Raw genomic sequence first — 14874 nt, 5'->3', positions numbered from 1 at the left:
ATTGCACTCTGTGTGCTTGTCGCACAACACACCAACCCCGAAAGTCAGTTGCACTATATTATTTTCTGTTCAGCAGCCTAACAGTCCACGGATAGAAACTGTTTTATCCCACCTTTGCCGCTAGTATTAAGTAGTGGGTTGACAAAGCAGACGACACAGAGATTCCTCCAAGTAGTTCTTTATAAGTAAGCTGGAACTGAACTGAATTGAACTGAACTAAACAGCTCAGCCGGCCGGCTTTTATAGGCAGCCGGTTGTCAACCTTGTAACAACAGCCCAGGGTTTCCCCGCCTAATTTAAGTGATGTGGACCTGAGTGAAAACTATTTACATAATACCCCTGGTGGCCATAACAAGCCTGTTGGTACGACTTGTACCATATCTCCTGCCTAAGGGTAGAAGATTAACCCTGGCTCATTCAGCTTCTTGGTTAACTGGGGGGGGGGGGTCAGCAGTGATTTCACTATCCAACTCTATGACCAACGTTCTGCTTAACAGCATCATATAACCTCCCACCTCTCATTGAGAGCCATTGTTCATAGCAGAGAGAGTACTGCCCTGGAGAGAGAGGTTCAAAAACCCACCCAGCTGTGAAACTCACTTTAGGACTTAGGTTGAGAGATTGTGACTGGCCCTAACTTACTTTGCAGGATTGATGTAAGGACAAAATTTGGCGGAGGCCATGTTCACCACTCTGAGCTCCTTTGAGGAAGGAGCAAGATAGAATGCATTTCATAGAACTGCAGAGTTGGAAGAGACCCTGAGGGACATTCAGTTCATAAACAGGTGCAGGAGGGGATTCATTACAAACCTTCCAGTAAGAAACCCTGAGAGATTTCTAATGAAGTGTCAAACACTGAGATCTTTGCTCAGGCAGTAGCTACATTTTCTTAAATAGCGTGGTTGGAATTATTTTGATGCTTCTGTCACTCACTCGCTCATTTAAAGGAGTGCAGTTCTCGAAGAGTAATTTTGCCACAGCAAATATTTATCACACAGAAATGCTGCTTTTTTGTTCTCCCAGCCACAAGCTGTCAAACAAACGAATAGTAAAATGGATCAATTTGGCAGTTAAATGCCTTCATCATTGCCTTCGACAGTAATGAAAAATTAGGCAATGCAGGGCATCAATTATATAATTGAGAGGAAATCAATTTTTACTGGCATTAAACTGCCCTTTGAATATGCATGCCTCTTAACTAGTCACCTTTTGGAAACTGCCATCAATTATAAATCATGTTTATTGCTTATTTATAGGCATAAAAATCCCCTACCAAGAAAGATCATAAAGACTGCTGGCTTCTAAGCAAGCAAGTTGCAACCAAGCAGAAAACAGATATTAGAAGCTGCTGAAATATCAAAAATGCAAACAAACAAATATCAGTAGTTCAGGGGTCAAGTTTCAAGGAAGATCTCCAATATGACTAAATGAGCACCCTTTGACTGTTAAGTTTGACCTCTTTTGCCTGCATTTTGCAGGCGAAAACTGGCTTTCAGTGGGTCAAAATTAATCTGTCAGACTTATAATACAGTTCTCAGTCTGTACTTTGCTGATCTTCATTAAGATAATGGAAAACTTCCCAGGCTCAACGTCAGATGATAATGGTGCACTTGGGCCCATGCCTGCAAGGGGGTCCAGACTTTGATTTATTTTTATTTTTAAGTAAGTCTATATCCTTCCGAGAAGGAAGGTAAATTGATGCAAAATGTGCAGGCAGCTTTCTAACTGATTTCTGTGAGATGAACCAGCCTGGCTGGTCCCACCTTTCAGTGCTTTTAGCCAAGCAGTGAAGTCAAAGTTGTGATTGATAAGTGAGATATTTGGACAACCAGTGATAGGAATTACTGGGGTCCAAAAGAGCTGCAGTTTCTCCCTCCCCTTTAGTGCACATTATTATTATTATTATTATTATTATTATTATTATTATTATTATTACTACTACTACTACTACTATTATTATTTTAATGAGGGTGAAAGAGGAGAGCGCAAAATATGGTCTGAAGCTCGACATCAAAAAAACGAAGATCATGGCCACTGGTCCCATCACCTCCTGGCAAATAGAAGGGGAAGAAAAGGAGGCAGTGAGAGATTTTACTTTCTTGGGCTCCATGATCACTGCAGATGGTGACAGCAGCCACAAAATTAAAAGACGCCTGCTTCTTGGGAGACAATGACAAATCTAGACAGCATCTTAAAAAGCAGAGATATCACCTTGCCAAAAAAGGTCTGTATGCTAAAGCACTGGGTTAAGGTGATGGAGGCGTGGGCTCTGGTGCAATTTCCAAAATAGCTACCTTTTGCAGGGATGGGGTACGTTTGTAAGCTACACAGACTGTAACCAGACCGTTGTGAGGAGATGCCTTTGTGTTAAAAGAGAATTATAATAACAGCAACGATAAAAAAGCCATCAAATTCAAACCTTCATTTCATCCAGTTTCCACATGGAGAAAGCACAATGAACGTGTTTTGCCAGTAATTATAGATTTACCCAAAAAGTAATAAGCAGGAAAACCACATTTCCTACCTGCCCAAGAGTACATTCCATGCCACCAAGGAAGTCTGCATCTTTAAGCCCATTGTGGTTGCTGCTGATGTCATGGACTTCAAATCGCAGCCGTTGAACCTCTTCAAAATAGAAGTCCACTGTGAAAAGCTTTGAGAAGATGGGATTTATGCAAGTTCGGATCACTTCCGTCCTGTCAACCTGTCAATCAAAATACAGTTTATATGAGTGGTGTTTTTTTTCATTCAACTGGAGGAAAAATGACATGTAAAAATCTCTTCCACCAAGTGGAAGAAGGGGTGTAAAATGATAGCTGTTTAGCACAACTACTGCTGAAAAAAACTTTCTTTAAAACAAAAGAATATCAGGACATGAACCATTTTTGATGGCCTAGGACCCTCATACTTATGGGACCGCTTCTCCTGGTATGTCCCACGGAGGACCTTACAGTCTTCAAAGAAAAACATCTTGGAGGTCCCAGGCCACAGAGAGGTTAGGCTGGCCTCAACCAGAGCCAGGGCTTTTTCGGCTGTGGCTCCGATCTGGTGGAACGCTCTGTCACAAGAGACTAGGGCCCTGCGGGACTTGACATCTTTCCACAGGGCCTGCAAGACAGAGCTGTTCCACCAGGCCTTTGGCCAAGGCACAGCCTGATCCCCTCCTTTGGCAATACTCACAGAGCCCAATGGTTGCCATTAATCTGATTTGAACTGATTTTATAATGAAATGATTGTAGAATGTTGTATCATTTTACTGTTGTTAGCTGCTCTGAGCCCAGCTTCGGCTGGGGAGGATGGGATATAAATAAATTATTATTATTATTATTATTATTATTATTATTATTATTATGGGCCCTGCTAAAATAGGTTTGGTGAAGTTTTAAACCAGCCTTCACCAACGTGGTGCCCTAAACAGGTTTCGTACTACAACTCCCATCAACTGTAATCCAAAGTATCTGGGAGGTGCAAGGTTGCTGAAGCCTAGCTTAAAGGTTCATACTTTTCAGAAAAACAAATAAAGTCATTGGGGTGTTCACATGCTACATTCAGTGAGTGTACAGTCTGTGTACCTGCATACCCAACAGTTCAGCTGTATACTTGTTCAGTTATTCACATGTAATGTTTAGCAAGTGTATAGTCTGTGCACCTGTGCACACAATAGTTGAGTTCTACACAACTATGAACAAGCACACCCTCTTTCACTCAAGCACTTGCACGTGTACAGACAACTTGTCCCTGTGTCCAGCGTAATGTGTGAACACACCTATTAGTGGAAATAAAACAGCATGCAGATGGATAGAATTTCTTCATTAAAAGACAGCAAAGGAGATGAGCTTAGGCAAAATTTTATCATCTGAACATTTGGGATACATAAAAGATGCAGGATTGATCGCTGATTTGCACAAGCAAATCAGATGTTTCATTCCTTGCCAACCTGCAGATGAACATGTGAACAGTGAAAGGCTTTATGATGTAAATTCAGCAAAGGTTAGTCAGAATAAGCAATTCCCATAGAAAGCGACGGCACAGGACTCTGTTGAAACAAAAACAAGACCCAACAATTTGCAAATGGGCTCAAGGTGGGACTGGATGTGATGAAGAACATGGGATGGCTGCCAAAAATGGCAGCCTCATTTTCAGTTCTTCATCTTCTCCCCTGTAATACAGTATGTAGTAATGGGAACATGTGACATGATGTCGCAAGTAGGACTTTCTCCTGCCTCCTACCGCATTACACTTCATCATCTGCTTCTGGGTAAAGGTAAAGGTAAAGGGACCCCTGACCATTAGGTCCAGTCGTGGCTGACTCTGGGGTTGCGGCGCTCATCTCACTTTATTGGCCGAGGGAGCCGGCGTACAGCTTCCGCGTCACGTGGCCAGCATGACTAAGCCGCTTCTGGCAAACCAGAGCAGCGCACGGAAACGCCGTTTACCTTCCCGCTGGAGCGGTACCTATTTATCTACTTGCACTTTGTCGTGCTTTCAAACTGCTAGGTGGGCAGGAGCAGGGACCGAGCAACGGGAGCTCACCCCGTCGCGGGGATTCGAACCGCCGACCTTCTGATCGGCAAGTCCTAGGCTCTGTGGTTTAACCCACAGTGCCACCCACGTCCCTGCTTCTGGGAGGGAAAAGCAAATTACTCTAGATGCCAGAACAAAGAGGGAAGTAGTCAGGGAAGCTCAGGAGAGAGAATCCTTCTTTATCCCCATACACCCCAGCTGCCTCATTTTAAGAAGGACATTCTTGTTGAGTGTTTCTGGTGTCACGTTCCTGTTCCTCATCAACGTCTCATTCCACCCTCAGTCGTGACCTGCTGGATTCTGCCTACTGTGCTTGAGGAAGGAAGATCAGAGAGCTCTCACTCTGTGAATCACGTCTGCAAATGCTATGAAGGTGGAATCCAATCATAACAGCTCTCCATGGTCTGAGGCCTCTCAAGAAAGCACCACTCAAACTCAACGACAGTAGCTTTTCACAAGCTTTAGATTTTGACCGAAGAATTGATTGAAGGTCGAAGCAGAAATATGGTCTTAGCAGACTTTAGGATTTCATGACTGACAGCACAACCCTATGTTTGTCTACTCAGAAGTAAATTGCACTATATTCAAGCCATCTCATTTCCTAGCAAGTGTCCACTGCCATATAAAAACTTAAAGAACTTGTGACCATATCACCATATTGACCCAATCTGCCACTACCATCATTGGAAGATGCCCTTGTAATATTATGGAAACGGTCCTTCTCTGTAGCGTCGCCAAGACCCTGGAATACCATCGCTCATGCCATTTTGAATGTGGCATGTTTCAGACACCTTTTAGAAGCGTATTTCTTTGTTCTCTGATCATCAATTATTTCCAGATTGTGCTACTCAGTAATGAGAGCCAGTATTTTACTATATTTTGAAACTATGTGTCTCTTAGACGACATGCACATTCCTAAATGTTCCATTTTGTTTTGTTTTGAGAATCTGAACCATTTTTAGATTTTAAAAAATGTTTTAATATAGACATCTATAAACATAAACATAAACAATATATTTATATTTATAAATATAAATATAAATTTTAGCTTTGCAGATTTGTGATTGTATACTCTCATGTATGCCTCTTGGACATTATTTCTGTGATGCAAGATACACATATTTGAAAGAATTTATGTGCATTAAAAATCATTAAATGGCCATTCCTAATTCTGAGAAGCCTAAGAGAGAAAACCCTGAATGTGGCTGTGGAGAGCAGTGCTATTTTTAGGACTAATGGAAATTAACAAGATGAAACTTTCCAGGCAGCAATAACTTCGATGAGATTCCAACAGAAGCACAAAGCAATTTACACTTCACTTGGTAGCTCATGAGTAAGTTTGGCTTTTTATTATTAACTCTGCTTTCACACCACTTCGTCTCCATTCCACAAATGGTCAGAAAGGTCACCAGGCTTTAGAGCTATTGCTTTCACGTTGACTGATGTTTGAGAATAGTGATGAGTAGCTCATGTGAAGCTCTTTTTTTCAGTATAGTGTTGGAATGTCCCAAGATTCGGGCACTAACCTAATTCTTTCAAATCCCTGCTTTGCTCCAGGGATGAGTTCTTTAGGGTGCAATCCTAGACCTCTGCCTTGTAAATAAGCCCACATGGCTTTTCATGCATGACAAACTACACCTGCTGAAATGGCGGTGAGCTTGGCACGGTGCAAGCACAGCAGCGGAGTCAATCTGGCACTTTCATTGCTGTGTTTGCTCAGCGCCAGCTTCTGCCACCTTGCCCTCCTCCTCTCAGTAAGTACAGCAACACAGCAGATGGGAGGCCAGTTGCCCTGTAGCTCTCTCCATGCAGCCACCCATCCCCAATGACTAGCCATTGGGTGCCCTTTCATGATACCCCAATTCAGCTGCCTCTCTCTGCTTAATAGTAGAGATGGCCCTGTGTTGTTGTTGTTGTTAAAATTTCCGTATCGCCCTTCATCCAAAGATCCCAGGGCGGTTCACAGCAGAAAATGAGAATACAGTGGTACCTCGGGTTAAGTACTTAATTCGTTCCGGAGGTCCGTTCTTAACCTGAAACTGTTCGTAACCTGAAGCACCACTTTAGCTAATGGGGCCTCCCGCTGCCGCCGCGCCGCCGCAGCATGATTTCTGTTCTCATCCTGAAGCAAAGTTCTTAACCTGAAGCACTATTTCTGGGTTAGCGGAGTCTGTAACCTGAAGCGTATGTAACCTGAAGCGTATGTAACCCGAGGTACCACTGTACAAAAAATAAAATAAAATAAAATAAAAACACCCCCCCACACACACACACACTTAAATTTGGGATATTATCTATTTTATTCTCAGGCTACCACATCACTACTTTGCTTCATATATATTTGTTCTTATAGAACAAGATACTACTACAGCATTTAAGAAATATCCCTGCATAATTTCTAGAGCTTTCTCTTACACACACACCCCTCTGCAGTCCGATCATTTTTCTTCTGCTGAGAAGGCCTTTACATTCTCTGAGCTACTGCTTTAACTAATCATTAGGTACTTGATATTCTTGAGTGAGGTGCCTTTCAAGTGCATTCAAATGCACTTCTTCAGAGAGGTCCAGAATTTTGAGGCTGATCCAGCTGCTGTAAGAAGTGTGACTCTCCATTAAAATATGAAATGAACAGAAGACTTTTTTTTTAGGTCATTCAGTTTGACTGGGAAGGAAATACATGAAGTAGAATACATAAGCTATGTATAATTCTATGCTTCACTTTCCCCATAATTCAGTTAATGTACTTCTCTTCTTTTAGTTTTGATGATATGCCAATACCCTGCCAACACTAGTTCTGTCTGTCTATTTATTTATCTATCTGCATACACACACACACATATGTATTATGGAAAGTTGTTCATTATACATTTCAACATCTCTTAAGATAGCATAGCTAAATGTTGCATTCCTGACATCAAGGAGGAGGTTTCTACCGATGTTTGGACACATTTGGACACCATTTTGAATCAAGATGACAGGCTGAACCTTTCATAATTGCACTGATTTGAATTACTGATTTCAAGACTGCACTAGTTTTTCAGTTTACCAGCACACCCATGAAGAAGACTCATGACTCAACTTACTATTATTATTATTATTATTATTATTATTATTATTATTATTATTATTTTGACCAAACTGCGGGAGACGTCACAAAGAGTCGGACACGACTAAACAACAACAAAAATTATTATTATTATTAGAATTTATATACTGCCCTATACCTGGAGGTCTCAGGGCAGTTCACAGAACAAAATCAAAATATAAAACCACAAAATATATAATCAAAATAAAAACAAACTTACATGGTTTAAATGGTTATATTTGTTACATACAACAATTTAGAAGATCTGCCACAAAACAAATAAAGCTAATCAAAGGAGTGCAGCCAGGTGAGGGTGTCATAAAAAGGGATTAAATCCCTTCCCACTGGACATGTTAACAGCTGCAGCCTGTGGCCATGCAGAAAAGGACTCTTCCTCTTGGCTATGTGAACTTGGGTTATGTGGATCTGACAGGCGCACGCTGGCGCCACTGTCCAGCATTCACCAAGGTGCGCATACCAAATCTAAAGGGCACTCCCAAGGACCACCTTTTACACACCAGTGAAAATGGTAAAGATGTTATTTTATTAGAGTGGGAAACCAAAGATGTAGAGGTTAAATCAGTTACGATTAAATGGGCTCAGGATGTGGGACACAACATTCAATTGGAAAGTTGGGGGAAATTGTGGAAAGTTGATATAAAATCCACAGATTGCATACTCTTAAGAGAGAAGTACATGAAAATGATTTATAGATGGTATATCACACCTTTTAGTTTCAGCCAAATTTTTGCCTTCAGAGAAACCAAAATGAAGATGAACCATCTTTGGACTCTTGCATTCTCCCCATATTTACATCTTACGAGCAAACGCTGCAAGATTTACATTCTTTCAAAGTAGGGGTGGCATCGTTAAATAGTATATATATTTTTTGAAGCCATGTTTACTCACAGCAATCAAGAGTGTTAAATTCTGAGAAGTCACATTTTGATGAATGATTTCAGCTTCATTCACTTAAGAAATTTTAACACTTAACAATCAAGCTGAAGGAAAGAAGTGATTTTTTTTAAAATAAAAAAATCCAAACAGTAACTTGTAAACAGTTTTGTCTATCAGAAAATAGAAGAGAACAAACAAAGGATATATATTTTTTTTAAAAAAATGATGCCCTCACATCATAACTGCAGATGCCTGGAAATAAATAACTTTAATTTTCTTTGAATATAGTGATGCTGTTACTATGAAGATCATTATCTGATCTTCTTACATCGGTGTGTTAACCTCATTACATCGTTCCTGTAATTTGCCACTTAATGAATTGCCTATAAATAGCAATCCAATAAGGCATTTGATGCTGCTAAAGATCTCCTAATGTATACGCTTGGGTAAGCAAAGCATGATTAATACTCATGCTCAGAGATGGGCTTATGAATCATATCAATTGATACAGATCCAGTGCAGCTGTCAGTTTAAGAAATCTGTCTGCTAATGACATGCTCTTAATGAAAGATTTATTAATTCACTTTCAATGTTATAATGCAAATGGCAAATCAATTATGTCACTGAGGCATTAAAAAGATAGGGGACCCAACAGGGTTCCCTTTGAGTCTCTCTGCCGTTAAGTGAAAGTTTTGAGATGAAGCCTGCACTTCTGCATGCTGAGGTCCCATTGGATCAGATTCCATACCCAGTTACACATTTTGTTCTGTATTTGAAATATACTCGGAGTCGAGAGTGGATTTCATGCTCTTTATTCAGCTCATAGTGGTGAGGAGGAATGGAAGTTCCCCCACGATATGTGCTTTATATACATTATTTACACAATGGGCTGCACGTGATTGGCTAATTTCGGGGTTCTCCTGTAGGCCAATCAGGTTGTGGATTCACTTCCACCTGGAGCTGGATTGGGTGGCTCCTGCAGACCAATCATACTGCTGCATTGTTCTAGGACCAATCAGACTGCTGCATTCTGAATCGTATTGTTCTAGGACCAATCAGACTCCTGCATTTTGGATCCTATTCAACTCAGTACATAACAGTATTTTAGCCACTATCCTTTGCATCTGCAACACTGCTGCTATTGTTAGAGTTACCATGTATCTCTACATTGTTATCGGAACATAAGAAGAGTGATCAGGCCAAAGACTCTTCCCAGTTTAACATCCAAAAGATACCGGTAGGTAGGCCACAAGCAGGACATGACTGTAGACATAACCTTTGGTATTCAGAGACATAGGTCTATATATAGCCATCCTAGCTAGTTGCTTCCCCTTGATCTGCCCCATAGGAGAACTGTGATGTTAGCCATTCTTGCCTGCTACGGCCAGTCCAAATAGAAACATGAGTGGGTTGAACACTGCTTACAAACCCTCAATCTGTTCCCACTCCAAGGCCATGCCATCTGGCTCCCAATGCCTGGCACATTTATCACTCCCATCTCTCCTTTCCTCTCTTCTCCATATGCATACAGTTCAGTTAAATCACAAGTAGACAACAAGGTACCCTCCACATGTTGTTGGACTACAATTCCCAGCATCCACAACTATTGGCCATGCTGGCTAGGGCTGATGGGAGTTGAAGTCCCAACAACATCTTGAGAGGACTACATTGGCTACCCCTTAGTTAGGTACACATGAATTGCCAGGTGGCAATCAAAGAGGGTTTTGGTTTGGTGGCCAATTTTCTTCTCATAGTATTATAAATTATGCCATGCATTCCATAAAGTAGACCTTAAGTGTTCATAATAATAAAATTATTGGCCACATTTTCTCCATTCCCCACAATATCAAGTTTGGCACCTTAAATAGTGCTTAATCACTTAGCCTTCATTGATCGGGGCACAAGGAGTGGGGTTCAATTTAAATGAAACTTAAGGAAAGCCAAGTATTCTACTCCACTTGGCTGAAATAACAGTCAGAACTGGGCTGCCCAGATCCATCTGGCACCTTTGAAATTGCTCGACTCAACACAATCTAGTGATATTTTCAAATACAGAAGGGTTTATACTTGAAGAGAAAACTCCTTAATAGCTTAGGTCAAACACTCAGCCTTTAATATCTTGGGAACTGGCAGCTGTCTCGAGAGAGCCAATCCATCAAAGGAGGAGCAGCAAAAAGCCAAAAACATAGATGAGAGTGCGCAGAAAAGCATTCCATATTTTTAGAACCTATTGCTTGGCTTTTTAAAACTTATTTTTCAGGGGCAATATCAAACAATATTTTTCAATAAGTGTCGGCTGGATAGAAAATGATTTGTTAAGGGTCCTATTCAGAGTATGGCTCATTCATTTCAATAGGTCTACTCTAAGTATAATGTAGTTGGATACAACCCATCAATGGGATCAGGGACCCTTTTGCTTGCAAAGCTCTATCGCTGAGTTGCAAAATGTCTGAAGGGCGCCAGGTTGAGGGAGGCTGGTGTAGATGAAGCAGTGATCTGTCTCCATATAACAGCAGCTTAAACAATTTCAGGTGCATGTTCAGTGAGAAACAATAACCCTTTCTTAAAAAATAAAGGCATATCTCAGCTATGAACTAGATATGCACCTAACCATTCTTTAAATCACATGTTTGCATAACATTTGATGTACACTGAACATGTACATAACTGAAGCAGCCCTGAATTTGGGCCTTCTGTGCAGTGGCATGGAAAGCTTGTGATAACTGTTGAGTGCTGGAAAATGAACAGGGAGATGAAAGTGCTACTTTTAAGCTTTCAAGCTAAGATTCAGAGTACGATCCAGAACTGGATATAATGCAAAAAGAAGAGGAGTGAACAGAACATCTTTTCTAACGCCAAAAAGCCTCTGCTGGTTGTTTTTTTTTACTCTCTGACCCCACTGTACATTTTCAAAAAGAAAAAGAATCTAGTCATACAAAAAAAAGTACAGTGAAGCAAAATCATCTTGATCATTGAGGACTCCTGAAAAGAAGAAGATAATGCAAAGGGAGAAAGGTCTTTATTTTAAAATAGCAGTGCAGTTTGCATTAATTCAGTCCATTTGAACTCAATCTGTTTGAATCTCTTCCATTCAAATTCTGCACGGAGGACGTGGACATGAACACAAAAAAATGTGTGGCCTGCGGCATCCTCAGGGTGTATTGGTCAATGATCAAGGGCCCTGTCAGGACTGGGATTGTCTCCTGCAGCAATCCTGTTGAATATCATCCTTCCTTTCTGCTCCCAGGAAGGAAGATAAAAGTTTATCTCCCAGTGCAAACAGTACTTTCAGGATTGCAGCAAGGCATTAAAAAGCCCCCTCCCCATGCACTCAGGCCCCTCATCCCTGCAATTTTAAATTGTTTTAACAAACCCAAAGCATGTTAATTGCACCCACCTAATGCAGGAGTCTAGTGATGTATGGAAGTGAGAGCTGGACCATAAAGAAGTCTGATCACCAAAGAATTGATGCTTTTGAATTATGGTGCTGGAGGAGACTCTTGAGAGTCCCATGGACTGCAAGAAGATCAAACCTCTCCATTCTTAAGGAAATCAGCCCTGAGTGCTCACCAGAAGGACAGATCCTGAAGCTGAGGCTCCAATACTTTGGCCACCTCATGAGAAGAGAAGACTCCCTGGAAAAGACCCTGATGTTGGGAAAGATGGAGGGCACAAGGAGAAGGGGACGACAGAGGACGAGATGGTTGGGCAGTGTTCTCGAAGCTACCAGCATGAGTTTGACCAAACTGCGGGAGGCAGTGGAAGACAGGAGTGCCTGGCGTGCTCTGGTCCATGGGGTCACGAAGAGTCGGACACGACTAAACGACTAAACAACAACAACAATGTAGGAGTCAACAACACAGTGCCCTCAGGCACTCGTGCACCTTCCCTGGTGCCCACAGGGTCATCTCCTCTTGCTGAAATTAGCTCCAAATAAGCCTTCTATTGCAGCCAACAGAACAGGTTGTGGCATGTGCTTGGTGGCAGGGGTGCTCATGACAGTTCCTCCAGTTTGCAAACTGCGCACCTGTTATGTACTAAGCTTGGATTGTAGAACAATAGGCAAGTAGGATCCTAGAATGCAACAACTGATTGGCTTGCAGGAGAAGACCAATCAGGCTCCAGGAGGAAGTTAATCAGCCTATTAGGCTGGTAGGATCGTAGAATGCAACAACTGGTTGGTCTGCAGGAAAAGACCAATCAGGCTCCAGGAGGGAAGCAGTATCAGCCAATCAGATTTACCCATTGTGTAAATAATGCAAATAAAAGCCTGAGGTTTGAGGGGCAATTAAATCACTGTTTGACAAGCTGCAATAAAGAGCACGAAATCACTACAGGACTCCGAGTATATTTCACCACCGGACCCAAAGTTTGACAACCCTGGTAACGAATGTAGCATGTGGTTTAGGATGGCCTGAGCTTTACAAGTAATAAAACATCTGCAGCTTACTTGGGTGTTGTGGATTACACCATTGGCTATGGATCTTCATATAAGTGACCCCAAACACCCACTTAAAATAAGGATGGGGACCATCCAATGGAGCATGAAAAGCTTGGCCATTATTTTGCTAACCCTCTCCCCCTATAGAATCATAGAATTGTAGAGTTGCAAGAGACCCAAAGGGCCATCTAGTCCAGGGGTGAGCAAACTTTTTCAGCAGGGGGCCAGTCAACTGTCCCTCAGACCTTGTGGGGGGCTGGACTATATTTTGAAAAAAAATTATGAACGAATTCCTACGCCCCACCAATAACCCAGAGATGCAATTTAAATAAAAGGACACATTCTTATCATGTAAAAACACACTGATTCCCAGACCGTCCGGGGGCCGGATTGAGAAGGTGACTGGCCCCCAGATCCAACCCCTGGGCCTTAGTTTGCCTACCCATGGGTTAGAGCTGGGGTCAGCAAACTTACCGCGCCTCTGGCCGGTGTCTCCAGTGCCGATTGTGCGGCAGGCCAGAGGCGGGGGAGTGCGTGCCCATATGCGTGCGCACACGCTATTTCCAGCGCATCTCTGGGTCAGAGGAGCACCGGAAATAGCTTGTGTGCATGTGCACGGGCCTCCTCCGACCCGGATGTGCTCTGGAAATAACGCTTGCGCATGTGCAAATAATGCTTGCGCATGCACACAAGCTATTTCCGGTGCTCCTCTGACCCGGAAGTGGGTAGCCGCGCAGTGCAACGCCGGTAAGAGCAGGTGGCGGTAGTGGGTGGCGGGGGTCACTGCGGGCTGGATAAACGAGTCCCTCAGGCCTTATCCAGCCTGCAGGCCTTAGTTTGGGGACCCCTGATCTAGTCCAAACCCCTGCAAAGCAAGAATCTCAGCTAAAGAATCCATGACAGATAGCCATCTAACTTCTATTGAGCCCACCTCCTACAGAGGTAGTCCATTCCACTGTTCAACAGCACTTACCCTCAGAAAAGTTCTTCCTAAAGTCCTTCCTATTTCTATTCATTCATATAATTAACTCCCCAGCAGCCTGTTCTCCTAAGGATTTAAACAGGGAGAGAGGCATCACCGTCTTGGCACCTTGATCCCACTGACAATATCATTTGGCACCATCTAGGGTCATTTACTGCTGGCTGCGAGAAATGGCATTATTTTACACCGTGACATTACCTGAAATAAGAAGACGAGACTAATGCACTGGCCTGACTGGAAAAGAACAAAGGTGTTTGGAAGAATGACACAAGTGGGCAGAACCTTTCCTGATCAAATCTGTGCAGCGCATTGTTCAGTTCAGGATCTTTTTGCCAGTCATGCTGAATAAAATAAAAAAAAACCCCAGGAAATGACAGAATAATTAACACAGACAAAACTGTGCTATCTGCTTTCAAACACAGAGAAGCCTAACACGAAAGATCCCATCAGCGACATCAAATTTCTAATGCAGCGGAGGGAAATGCAATAAACGTGCAACCCTCCCCCCAAAAAACACATTTGGACTTCAAACAATCTTTTTCATTCCCTGCAAATCCAATCCCTTTACACTTGTTATTAATAAGAGAGAACCACGGTTTCTAACAGCTTCTTTCTATTATTTCTTCATAGGATAGTCTCTCCCTCTCATCAGTCCGAATCAGATAATGCTGCTGAGGAGATTAGGGAGACGTTATCCACACGAAAGTGAAAAACAAGGATGAGCAAAAATAAAAGTAATGAACCTGTTAAATCTGTTTGTTACTTTTGACCTAACGCTTTTGAGAGCAGGCATTGAGAAAGGTACGCTATCAGGTATTTGGAACAATCTGAGAATTTAGTGGTAAGAATACACGGATGCCCAAAGGACAAACAAGGACAACTGAATAATAGCAGCCTTAATCTCAGATAGCCTTAAGGCAGGCTTCCTCAAACTCGACCCTCCAG

At 42.2% G+C, this 14874-nt stretch overlaps 1 protein-coding gene and 1 long non-coding RNA gene across 6 annotated transcripts in view; both read right to left on the bottom strand.

Annotated features, from left to right (window-relative positions):
- The window catches only part of CPNE4 (copine 4), a 246331-nt gene that overhangs the window by 77294 nt on the left and 154163 nt on the right, over positions 1-14874 (bottom strand). For all 5 annotated transcript variants that reach the window (XM_083578069.1, XM_083578073.1, XM_083578070.1 and 2 more), the window contains one exon: positions 2525-2704. In XM_083578069.1, the coding sequence (XP_083434195.1) occupies positions 2525-2704 (180 nt within the window). The remainder of the gene's footprint in view (positions 1-2524; positions 2705-14874) is intronic.
- LOC310745633 overlaps positions 1-14874 on the bottom strand; it is a 233552-nt gene that overhangs the window by 120403 nt on the left and 98275 nt on the right. The window lies entirely within an intron of this gene.

The sequence above is a fragment of the Podarcis filfolensis genome, assembly GCF_964270895.1.
Source record: "Podarcis filfolensis genome assembly, chromosome: 12".
In the NCBI taxonomy this organism is placed as follows: domain Eukaryota; kingdom Metazoa; phylum Chordata; class Lepidosauria; order Squamata; family Lacertidae; genus Podarcis; species Podarcis filfolensis.
The sequence above is the reverse complement of the archived record's forward strand: the minus strand, read 5'-3'. Positions and strand labels throughout refer to the sequence as shown.